Source organism: Stigmatopora argus, chromosome 14, assembly GCF_051989625.1.
Source record: "Stigmatopora argus isolate UIUO_Sarg chromosome 14, RoL_Sarg_1.0, whole genome shotgun sequence".
NCBI lineage: Eukaryota > Metazoa > Chordata > Actinopteri > Syngnathiformes > Syngnathidae > Stigmatopora > Stigmatopora argus.
The window spans coordinates 11,352,826-11,365,551 of record NC_135400.1 but is presented as its reverse complement, the minus strand read 5'-3'; the positions used below and the strand labels follow the sequence as shown (position 1 = coordinate 11,365,551).

The 12,726-nt window shown below is 31.1% G+C and overlaps 1 protein-coding gene across 4 annotated transcripts in view; it reads left to right on the top strand.

Moving 5' to 3' along the window:
- LOC144088690 (syntaxin-binding protein 4) overlaps positions 1-12,726 on the top strand; it is a 46,316-nt gene that overhangs the window by 16,659 nt on the left and 16,931 nt on the right. For all 4 annotated transcript variants that reach the window (XM_077619290.1, XM_077619287.1, XM_077619288.1 and 1 more), the window contains 5 exons: positions 116-181; positions 242-439; positions 2,393-2,509; positions 2,688-2,737; positions 2,816-2,946. In XM_077619290.1, coding sequence (XP_077475416.1) covers positions 116-181; positions 242-439; positions 2,393-2,509; positions 2,688-2,737; positions 2,816-2,946 — 562 coding nt within the window. The remainder of the gene's footprint in view (positions 1-115; positions 182-241; positions 440-2,392; positions 2,510-2,687; positions 2,738-2,815; positions 2,947-12,726) is intronic.

Here is a 12,726-nt window from a genome sequence, read left to right as displayed (position 1 = left end):
ATTAGTGGCTTATAGTAGAAAACATACGGTAATCATAAATGGCTGTTCACACACTGTTGCTATTTATTCCAATGTGATAAGATGATCTTCCTGTTATTATTTTTGCTGATTCCAGGTGGTTCTAAAAGACATGGAGCACAGCAAGAAAAGCCTAGAAGATGAACTGCAGAAGACCTCGGAGGTATGGAACAATGCAAGTCCAATGATAGATCGTCCAAAGAACGCCTGGTTGTCTTTTCAGAAAGCGTGTTTGACCGTGGAGGAGAACACCCGTCTCAAGAGCCGTCTGCAAGTGGCCGAGGCCGAGGTGGTGCAGCGTCATGGGAGCGGCGCCGAGCAGGACTACGAAGACGTGATCCAGCTGCTGGAGGCTGAAATTAAAGACCTGAAGAACCAGCTCGCCGGAAAAAGACAAACACGGGGAGAAGAGGCCACTAAGGTGAGTGAGTCAGTGAATCAAGTGGAAAGCTCAGCAAAAATGGGACAACAATTTCAAATCCTCACCATTTAAAGTAAGGCTTTCTTTGGGGGAAATATAAAAAAAAACAAAGGATAGTTGGGCTTTTTTTCTTTAAAAAAAAAGACCATAAATAGTAAGGCTATTTTCTTCTTTTTAAAAAAAAGAACCTTGTATAGTAAGGCTATTTTTTTTCATTAAAAAAGACCATGTATAGTGAGGCTATTTTTTTCATAAAAAAGACCATGTATAGTAAGGCTATTTTTTTCATATAAAAAGACCATATATAGTAAGGCTATTTTCTTTAAAAAAAAAAAAAAAGAGCATAAATAGTAAGGCTATTTCCTTCTTTAAAAAAAGACCATGTATAGTAAGGCTATTTTCTTTAAAAAAGACCATGTATATTAGGGCTATTTTTTTCTTAAAAAAATAACATGTATAGTAAGGCTATATTTCTTTAAAAAAAGACCATGTATAGTAAGGCTATTTTTTTTTATAAAAAAGACCATAAATAGTAAGGCTATTTTCTTCTTTAAAAAAAAAAAAGAACCTTGTATAGTGAGGCTATTTTTTTCATAAAAAAGACCATGTATAGTAAGGCTATTTCTTTAAAAAAGACCATGTATATTAGGGCTATTTTTTTCTTTAAAAAATAACATGTATAGTAAGGCTATATTTCTTAAAAAAAAGACCATGTATAGTAAGGCTATTTTTTTTCATAAAAAAGACCATAAATAGTAAGGCTATTTTCTTTAAAAATGAAAAGACTATAAATAGTAAGGCTATTTTCTTCTTTAAAAAAAAGACCATGTATATTAGGGCTATTTTTTTCTTTAAAAAATACCATGTATAGTAAGGGCTATATTTCTTTAAAAAAGACCATGTATAATAAGGCAATTTTTTTCATAAAAAAATACCATGTATAGTAAGGTAATTTTTCTTCTTTAAAAAAAGACCATGTATAGTAAGGCTTCAATTTGATTTTTTTTAAAATTTCGTTTTTTATAGCTGAACATTAATCCGCATCCATTGCTAAGCCTCCCCTGTCCCCCGAACCTACCGATGCCCCTCATTTTCAAATTGGCTTTCTCAACAGCGAGTCCGTGAGCCGTGGTTCGGTAATGCTAAAATAACAACTGGAGCGTTTCCATTCGGAATTATTTTCCAGCGCCTTGTTTACCCTGCGGGCGCCCGCCGCATTGTCATTCTCAGTGAAAAGGCGTCAGCCGCGATATTCGACAGCAGCTGGCTTTGATGAAGCCGAGGCATTTCCATTCATTTGCGCCGAGTGTCAGGCTCCCCGCCCTGGCAACTCTCAGCTTTCATCTCAAAGTACTAAATCCCTCGGTTTCGCGGTGCCTCTCAGGAAACAGAGACCTCACTCTGACTCCCACCACCTTTTTTCAACCTGTACAGTTGAGATGCTTGTACACAAAATTTATAATATTTGCAGGGGTTTCTTTCCCTGTGTACTTTGCATTCATGAAAAACATATATTTGAATGAATAAATGGCTGGCTGTCTTCTCAATTTTGAATAAGGTGGGATTATACCATATTTTGTCGCATATAAGCCATATTTGTAACTCAAAAAATGATGACTGAATCAAGGCTTTTATGTGCACAAATTAGACTTGACATGCTCAGAACTGCAAGATGACAAAGACGAAACGCCATAACGCAAAACAATGCGGCCGATACGGTCATTTATTTCAAAATAGAGAAAGGATAAACAGATAAAACACAAAACAAAATTTATTGAATAAATATATATATATATATCTTCCCTAAAATGTGAAAAAAAACTCACTTATTTGTGCCTGCCATTGCTCACTCGAGAAAATACGGTACGTGTCAATTTGTGGCGGCGGATGTTGAATTTCAAAGTCATTTGAATGGATTGATCAGATCTGATTTATGTGAAATTATTTCCTCAGGAGGAGGTGCAGGAATTGAGCAGGAGGCTGACTACGATCGACTGTCAGCTTCGAAAGTCTGAGGTCAACAGAAAACACCTCGAGATGTCCAACAAGAGACTGATGGGCTTTGCGCAGGTAAAGTAGCCACCACATTGATTGAGAACAGAAAATGAATGAGAAAATAAATCGCATACTTGTATAATGACAAGAAAAGCATTCAATTCAACATTGGTCAACCATTAGTGAATCAGCTTTTTGGAAATCTGAAAAAGACAAGATATAGAATGAAGGGCTGTGTGTGCTTTGTCCGCAGAACGTCCACAAGGTATTATCAACACCCAGCCTTTTTGGAGCAGAACTCGGGTGAGACAGTCAGTCCGTTTCACGAGCAGTTGTGTAAAGCAACTCTCGGCTTACTCGGTCTCATTCTTCCTGTTACAGGAGCAACCGATCGTCACCAGCCGCAGACAGTCCGGACACCCCGTCGCCACTTCCTGACCCTGCGTTGCAGCTGGCCGTCGAGGCCAAGGAACTGGTCCGGGGCATCTTCACCCTCCCAGATCACGACAAAGGTATGGCACACGGCACAAAGACATCATTTTACATTTATTGAAACATCCAGTAGTATCACTATTAAGCTCCCTAAAATATTCTTAAAACCACCTATACATACTTGGGCAATATGGAGAAAAAAAACAAAAACCTGTAATGTATAGTAAGGCTTTATTTCATAAAAAACGACCATGTATAGTAAGGCTTTATTTCATAAAAAACGACCATGTCTCGTAAGGCTTTTTTCATAAAAAACGACCATGTATAGTAAGGCTTTATTTCATAAAAAACGACCATGTATGGTAAGGCTTTATTTCATAAAAAATGACCATGTATAGTAAGGTTTTTTTTCCCCCATAAAAACTACATACCATAGTAAGGCTTTTTTCCCCATAAAAAAACGACATAGTATAGTAAGGCTTTTTTTCCCATAAAAAACGACCATGTATAGTAAGGCTTTTTTCCCCATAAAAAACGACATAGTATAGTAAGGCTTTTTTCTTTAAAAACGATATAGTATAGTAAGGCTTTTTTCTTAAAAAAACGACATAGTATAGTAAGGCTTTTTTTCATAAAAACGACATAGTATAGTAAGGCTTTTTTTTCATAGAAACGACATAGTATAGTAAGGCTTTCCCCCCATAAAAACGACATAGTATAGTAAGGCTTTTTTCTTAAAAAACGACATAGTATAGTAAGGCTTTTTTTTCATAAAGAAACGACATAGTATAGTAAGGCTTTTTTTTCATAAAAAAACGTTATAGTATAGTACGGCTTTTTTTTCATAAAAACGACATAGTATAGTAAGGCTTTTTTCCCATAAAAATGACCATGTATAATAAGGCTTTTTTCCCCCATAAAAACGACATAGAGTAGTAAGGCTTTTGTCTTAAAAAACGACATAGTATATAGTAAGGCTTTTTTCTTAAAAAACGACATAGTATATAGTAAGGCTTTTTTCTTAAAAAAACGACATAGTATAGTAAGGCTTTTTGTCTTAAAAAACGACGTAGTATAGTAAGGCTTTTTTTTCATAGAAAAGACATAGTATAGTAAGGCTTTTTTTCATAAAAAACGACATAGTATAGTAAGGCTTTTTTTTCAGAAAAAAAGACATAGTATAGTACGGCTTTTTTTTCATTAAAAAACGACATAGTATATAGTAAGGCTTTTTTTTCATAGAAACGACATAGTATAGTAAGGCTTTTTTCTTAAAAAACAACATAGTATAGTAAGGCTTTTTTTCATAAAAAACAACCATGTATAGTGAGGCTTTTTTTTCATAAAAAACGACATAGTATAGTAAGGCATTTTTTCATTAAAAACGACATAGTATAGTAAGGCTTTTTTTCATAAAAAACGACATAGTATAGTACAGCTTTTTTCATAAAAAACGACCATGTATAGTAAGGCATTATTTCATAAAAACGACCATGTATAGTAAGGCTTTATTTCATAAAAAACGACCATGTATAGTAAGGCTTTTTTCATAAAAAACGACCATGTATAGTAAGGCATTATTTCATAAAAACGACCATGTATAGTAAGGCTTTATTTCATAAAAAACGACCATGTATAGTAAGGCTTTTTTCATAACAAACGACCATGTATAGTAAGGCTTTATTTCATAAAAAACGACCATATATAGTAAGGCTTTTTTCCCCATAAAAAACGACATAGTATAGTAAGGCTTTTTTCTTTAAAAACGACATAGTATAATAAGGCTTTTTTCTTAAAACTACATAGTATAGTAAGGCTTTTATTCATAAAAACGACATAGTATAGTAAGGCTTTTTTTTCATAGAAACGACATAGTATAGTAAGGCTTTTTTTTCATAGAAACGACATATTATAGTAAGCCTTTTTTCCCCATAAAAAAACGACATAGTATAGTAAGGCTTTTTGTCTTAAAAAACGACATAGAGTAGTAAGGCTTTTTTCTTAAAAAACGACATAGTATAGTAAGGCTTTTTTTCCCATAAAAACGACATAGTATAGTAAGGCTTTTCCCCCATAAAAAACGACATAGTATAGTAAGGCTTTTTTTCATAAAAAACAACCATGTATAGTGAGGCTTTTTTTCATAAAAAACGACATAGTATAGTAAGGCTTTTTTTCATTAAAAACGACATAGTATAGTAAGGCTTTTTTTCATAAAAAAACGACATAGTATAGTACAGCTTTTTTCATAAAAAACGACATAGTATAGTACAGCTTTTTTCATAAAAAACGACCATGTATAGTAAGGCATTATTTCATAAAAACGACCATGTATAGTAAGGCTTTTTTCATAAAAAGCGACCATGTATAGTAAGGCATTATTTCATAAAAACGACCATGTATAGTAAGGCATTATTTCATAAAAAACGACCATGTATAGTAAGGCTTTATTTCATAACAAACAACCATGTTTAATAAGGCTTTTTTCATAACAAACGACCATGTATAGTAAGGCTTTCTTTCATAAAAAACGACCATGTATGGTAAGGCTTTATTTCATAAAAAATGACCATGTATAGTAAGGTTTTTTTTCCCCCATAAAAAACTACATACCATAGTAAGGCTCTTTTCCCCCATAAAAAACGACATAGTATAGTAAGGCTTTTTTCTTTAAAAACGACATAGTATAGTAAGGCTGTTTTCTTAAAAAAACGACTAGTATAGTAAGGCTTTTTTTCATAGAAACGACATAGTATAGTAAGGCTTTTTTTTCATAGAAACGACATAGTATAGTAAGGCTTTTTTTTCATAAACGACATAGTATAGTAAGGCTTTTTTTTCATAGAAACGACATATTATAGTAAGGCTTTTTTCCCCATAAAAAAACGACATAGTATAGTAAGGCTTTTTTCCCATAAAAAACGACACAGTATAGTAAGGCTTTTTTCTTCAAAAAACGACATAGTATAGTAAGGCTTTTTGTCTTAAAAAACGACATAGAGTAGTAAGGCTTTTTTCTTAAAAAACGACATAGTATAGTAAGGCTTTTTTTCCCATAAAAACGACATAGTATAGTAAGGCTTTTCCCCCATAAAAAACGACATAGTATAGTAAGGCTTTTTTTCATAAAAAACAACCATGTATAAGTGAGGCTTTTTTTCATAAAAAACGACATAGTATAGTAAGGCTTTTTTTCATTAAAAACAACATAGTATAGTAAGGCTTTTTTTCATAAAAAACGACATAGTATAGTACAGCTTTTTTCATAAAAAACGACATAGTATAGTACAGCTTTTTTCATAAAAAACGACCATGTATAGTAAGGCATTATTTCATAAAAACGACCATGTATAGTAAGGCTTTTTTCATAAAAAGCGACCATGTATAGTAAGGCTTTATTTCATAAAAACGACCATGTATAGTAAGGCTTTATTTCATAAAAAATGACCATGTATAGTAAGGCTTTATTTCATAACAAACAACCATGTTTAATAAGGCTTTTTTCATAACAAACGACCATGTATAGTAAGGCTTTCTTTCATAAAAAACGACCATGTATGGTAAGGCTTTATTTCATAAAAAATGACCATGTATAGTAAGGTTTTTTTTCCCACATAAAAAACTACATACCATAGTAAGGCTCTTTTCCCCCATAAAAAACGACATAGTATAGTAAGGCTTTTTTCTTTAAAAACGACATAGTATAGTAAGGCTTTTTTCTTAAAAAAACGACATAGTATAGTAAGGCTTTTTTTCATAAAAACGACATAGTATAGTAAGGCTTTTTTTTCATAGAAATGACATAGTATAGTAAGGCTTTTTTTTCATAGAAACGACATATTATAGTAAGGCTTTTTTCCCCATAAAAAAACGACATAGTATAGTAAGGCTTTTTTCCCCATAAAAAAACGACATAGTATAGTAAGGCTTTTTTCCCATAAAAAACGACATAGTATAGTAAGGCTTTTTTATTAAAAAAACGACATAGTATAGTAAGGCTTTTTGTCTTAAAAAACGACATAGAGTAGTAAGGCTTTTTTCTTAAAAAACGACATAGTATAGTAAGGCTTTTTTTTTCATAGAAACGACATAGTATAGTAAGTTTTTTTTTCATAAAAAACGACATAGTATAGTAAGGCTTTTTTTTCATAAAAAACAACATAGTATAGTACGGCTTTTTTTTTCATAAAAATGACTATGTATAATAAGGCTTTTTTTCCCATAAAAACGACATAGTATAGTAAGGCTTTTCCCCTATAAAAAACGACATAGTATAGTAAGGCTTTTTTCTTGAAGAAACGACATAGTATAGTAAGGCTTTTTTCTTAAAAAACGACATAGTATAGTAAGGCTTTTTTTTCATAGAAACGACATAGTATAGTAAGGCTTTTTTAAATAAAAAACGACATAGTATAGTAAGGCTTTTTTTTTCTTAAAAAACGACATAGTATAGTAAGGCTTTTTTTTCATAGAAACGACATAGTATAGTAAGGCTTTTTTTTCATAAAAAACGACATAGTATAGTAAGGCTTTTTTCCCATAAAAATGACCATGTATAATAAGGCTTTTTTTCCCCATAAAAACGACATAGTATAGTAAGGCTTTTCCCCCATAAAAAACGACATAGTATAGTAAGGCTTTTTTCTTGAAAAAACGACATAGTATAGTAAGGCTTTTTTTTCATAGAAACGACATAGTATAGTACAGCTTTTTTCATAAAAAACGACATAGTATAGTACAGCTTTTTTCATAAAAAACGACCATGTATAGTAAGGCATTATTTCATAAAAAAACGACCATGTATAGTATGGCTTTATTTCATAAAAAAACGACCATGTATAGTAAGGCTTTTTTCATAAAAAACGACCATGTATAGTAAGGCATTATTTCATAAAAACGACCATGTATCGTAAGGCTTTATTTCATAAAAAAAGACCATGTATAGTAAGGCTTTATTTCATAACAAACAACCATGTTTAGTAAGGCTTTTTTCATAACAAACGACCATGTATAGCAGGGGTAGGGAACCTATGGCTCGGGAGCCACACCTGGCTCTTTTGATGGGTGCATATGGCTCTGAGCTAAAATATGGAAACTGCTGGTGAGGGAGCCGAGTCCCGAACGGACCAATAGGAACATCACGTCGGAACTGTGGCAATGATTTGAGTCTTCTGCATTCATTCTCTCATTGATACTCATTGACCACATTGATATTCATTGATTAGCAACAGCGTAACAATGTTGTCAAAGGAATTCAGAGACTTTTTGTACTTTAAAAGTGGGAAAATGGCAAACAAAATGCGGATATTTTCATGTATTTTGACTTTTAAATTGTGAGTATGGCTCTCAAGGAATAACATTTGAAAATGGGAATTGTTTATGGCTCTCTCTTTCAAAAAGGTTCCCGACCCCTGATGTATAGTAAGGCTTTATTTCATAAAAAACGACCATGTATGGTAAGGCTTTATTTCATAAAAAATGACCATGTATAGTAAGTTTTTTTTCCCCCATAAAAAACTACATACCATAGTAAGGCTTTTTTCCCCATAAAAAAACGACATAGTATAGTAAGGCTTTTTTCCCATAAAAAACGACCATGTATAGTAAGGCTTTTTTCCCCATAAAAAACGACATAGTATAGTAAGGCTTTTTTCTTTAAAAACGACATAGTATAGTAAGGCTTTTTTCTTTAAAAAACGACATAGTATAGTGAGGCTTTTTTTTCCATAAAAACGACATAGTATAGTAAGGCTTTTTTTCCCCATAAAAATGACCATGTATAATAAGGCTTTTTTTCCCCCATAAAAAACGACATAGTATAGTAAGGCTTTTTTTTCATAGAAACGACATAGTATAGTAAGGCTTTTTTTTCATAAAAAACGACATAGTATAGTAAGGCTTTTTTTCCCATAAAAATGACATAGTATAGTAAGGCTTTTTTTCCCATAAAAACGACATAGTATAGTAAGGCTTTTCCCCCATAAAAAACGACATAGTATAGTAAGGCTTTTTTTTTCTCATAAAAAACGACATAGTATAGTAAGGCTTTTTTTTCTTAAAAAAACGACATAGTATAGTAAGGCTTTTCCCCCATAAAAAACGACATAGTATAGTAAGGCTTTTTTCTTGAAAAAACGACATAGTATAGTAAGGCTTTTTTTTCATAGAAACGACATAGTATAGTAAGGCTTTTTTTTCATAAAAAACGACATAGTATAGTAAGGCTTTTTTTTCCATAAAAAACGACATAGTATAGTACGGCTTTTTTTTTCATAAAAACGACATAGTATAGTAAGGCTTTTTCCCATAAAAAACGACATAGTATAGTAAGGCTTTTTTTTCTTAAAAAATGACATAGTATAGTAAGGCTTTTTTTTTCATAGAAACGACATAGTATAGTAAGGCTTTTTTTTTTCCTCATAAAAAACGACATAGTATAGTAAGGCTTTTTTTTCTTAAAAAAACGACATAGTATAGTAAGGCTTTTCCCCCATAAAAAACGACATAGTATAGTAAGGCTTTTTTCTTGAAAAAACGACATAGTATAGTAAGGCTTTTTTTTCATAGAAACGACATAGTACAGTAAGGCTTTTTTTCATAAAAAATGACATAGTATAGTAAGGCTTTTTTTTTCCATAAAAAACGACATAGTATAGTACGGCTTTTTTTTCATAAAAACGACATAGTATAGTAAGGCTTTTTCCCATAAAAAACGACATAGTATAGTAAGGCTTTTTTTTTCTTAAAAAACGACATAGTATAGTAAGGCTTTTTTTTTCATAGAAACGACATAGTATAGTAAGGCTTTTTTTTCTCATAAAAAACGACATAGTATAGTAAGGCTTTTTTTTTCTTAAAAAAACGACATAGTATAGTAAGGCTTTTTGTCTTAAAAAACGACATAGAGTAGTAAGGCTTTTTTCTTAAAAAACGACATAGTATAGTAAGGCTTTTTCCCATAAAAAACGACATAGTATAGTAAGGCTTTTTTTTTCATAAAAAACGACATAGTATAGTAAGGCTTTTTTTCTTAAAAAACGACATAGTATAGTAAGGCTTTTTTTCATAGAAACGACATAGTATAGTAAGGCATTTTTTTCATAAAAAATGACATAGTATAGTAAGGCTTTTTTTCCCATAAAAAAACGACATAGTATAGTAAGGCTTTTCCCCATAAAAAAACGACATAGTATAGTAAGGCTTTTTTTTTCATAAAAAACGACATAGTATATTAAGGCTTTTTTTCCATAAAAAACGACATAGTATAGTACGGCTTTTTTTTTCATAAAAACGACATAGTATAGTAAGGCTTTTTCCCATAAAAAACGACATAGTATAGTAAGGCTTTTTTCTTGAAAAAACGACATAGTATATAGTACATATAGTAAGGCTTTTTTTTCATAGAAACGACATAGTACAGTAAGGCTTTTTTTCATAAAAAATGACATAGTATAGTAAGGCTTTTTTTTTTCCATAAAAAACGACATAGTATAGTACGGCTTTTTTTTCATAAAAACGACATAGTATAGTAAGGCTTTTTCCCATAAAAAACGACATGGTATAGTAAGGCTTTTTTTTCTTAAAAAACGACATAGTATAGTAAGGCTTTTTTTTTTCATAGAAACGACATAGTATAGTAAGGCTTTTTTTCTCATAAAAACGACATAGTATAGTAAGGCTTTTTCCCATAAAAAACGACATGGTATAGTAAGGCTTTTTTTTCTTAAAAAACGACATAGTATAGTAAGGCTTTTTTTTTTCATAGAAACGACATAGTATAGTAAGGCTTTTTTTCTCATAAAAAACGACATAGTATAGTAAGGCTTTTTTTTTCTTAAAAAAACGACATAGTATAGTAAGGCTTTTTGTCTTAAAAAACGACAGAGTAGTAAGGCTTTTTTCTTAAAAAACGACATAGTATAGTAAGGCTTTTTTTCCATAAAAACGACAGTATAGTAAGGCTTTTTTTTCCCATAAAAAACGACATAGTATAGTACGGCTTTTTTTTCATAAAAACGACATAGTATAGTAAGACTTTTTCCCATAAAAAACGACATAGTATAGTAAGGCTTTTTTTTTCATAAAAAACGACATAGTATAGTAAGGCTTTTTTTTCTTAAAAAACGACATAGTATAGTAAGGCTTTTTTTCATAGAAACGACATAGTATAGTAAGGCATTTTTTTCATAAAAAATGACATAGTATAGTAAGGCTTTTTTTCCCATAAAAAAACGACATAGTATAGTAAGGCTTTTCCCCATAAAAAAACGACATAGTATAGTAAGGCTTTTTTCTTAAAAAAATGACATAGTATAGTAAGGCTTTTTGTCTTAAAAAACGACAGAGTAGTAAGGCTTTTTTCTTAAAAAACGACATAGTATAGTAAGGCTTTTTTTCCCATAAAAACGACATAGTATAGTAAGGCTTTTCCCCCATAAAAAACGACATAGTATAGTAAGGCTTTTTTCTTGAAAAAACGACATAGTATAGTAAGGCTTTTTTCTTTAAAAAACGACATAGTATAGTAAGGCATTTTTTCATAGAAACGACATAGTATAGTAAGGCTTTTTTTTCATAAAAAACGACATAGTATAGTAAGGCTTTTTTTCCCATAAAAATGACATAGTATAGTAAGGCTTTTTTCCCATAAAAACGACATAGTATAGTAAGGCTTTTCCCCCATAAAAAACGACATAGTATAGTAAGGCTTTTTTTTCCATAAAAAAACGACATAGTATAGTACGGCTTTTTTTTTCATAAAAACGACATAGTATAGTAAGGCTTTTTCCCATAAAAAACGACATAGTATAGTAAGGCTTTTTTTTTCTTAAAAAAACGACATAGTATAGTAAGGCTTTTTTTTCATAGAAACGACATAGTATAGTAAGGCTTTTTTTTTCCTCATAAAAAACGACATAGTATAGTAAGGCTTTTTTTTCTTAAAAAAACGACATAGTATAGTAAGGCTTTTCCCCCATAAAAAACGACATAGTATAGTAAGGCTTTTCCCCCATAAAAAACGACATAGTATAGTAAGGCTTTTTTCTTGAAAAAACGACATAGTATAGTAAGGCTTTTTTTTCATAGAAACGACATAGTACAGTAAGGCTTTTTTTCATAAAAAATGACATAGTATTGTAAGGCTTTTTTTTTTCCATAAAAAACGACATAGTATAGTACGGCTTTTTTTTCATAAAAACGACATAGTATAGTAAGGCTTTTTCCCATAAAAAACGACATGGTATAGTAAGGCTTTTTTTTCTTAAAAAACGACATAGTATAGTAAGGCTTTTTTTTTCATAGAAACGACATAGTATAGTAAGGCTTTTTTTCTCATAAAAAACGACATAGTATAGTAAGGCTTTTTTTTCTTAAAAAAACGACATAGTATAGTAAGGCTTTTTGTCTTAAAAAACGACAGAGTAGTAAGGCTTTTTTCTTAAAAAACGACATAGTATAGTAAGGCTTTTTTTCCATAAAAACGACAGTATAGTAAGGCTTTTTTTTCCCATAAAAAACGACATAGTATAGTACGGCTTTTTTTTCATAAAAACGACATAGTATAGTAAGGCTTTTTATTCTTAAAAAACGACATAGTATAGTAAGGCTTTTTTTCATAGAAACGACATAGTATAGTAAGGCATTTTTTTCATAAAAAATGACATAGTATAGTAAGGCTTTTTTTCCCATAAAAAAAACGACATAGTATAGTAAGGCTTTTCCCCATAAAAAAACGACATAGTATAGTAAGGCTTTTTTCTTAAAAAAATGACATAGTATAGTAAGGCTTTTTGTCTTAAAAAACGACATAGAGTAGTAAGGCTTTTTTCTTAAAAAACGACATAGTATAGTAAGGCTTT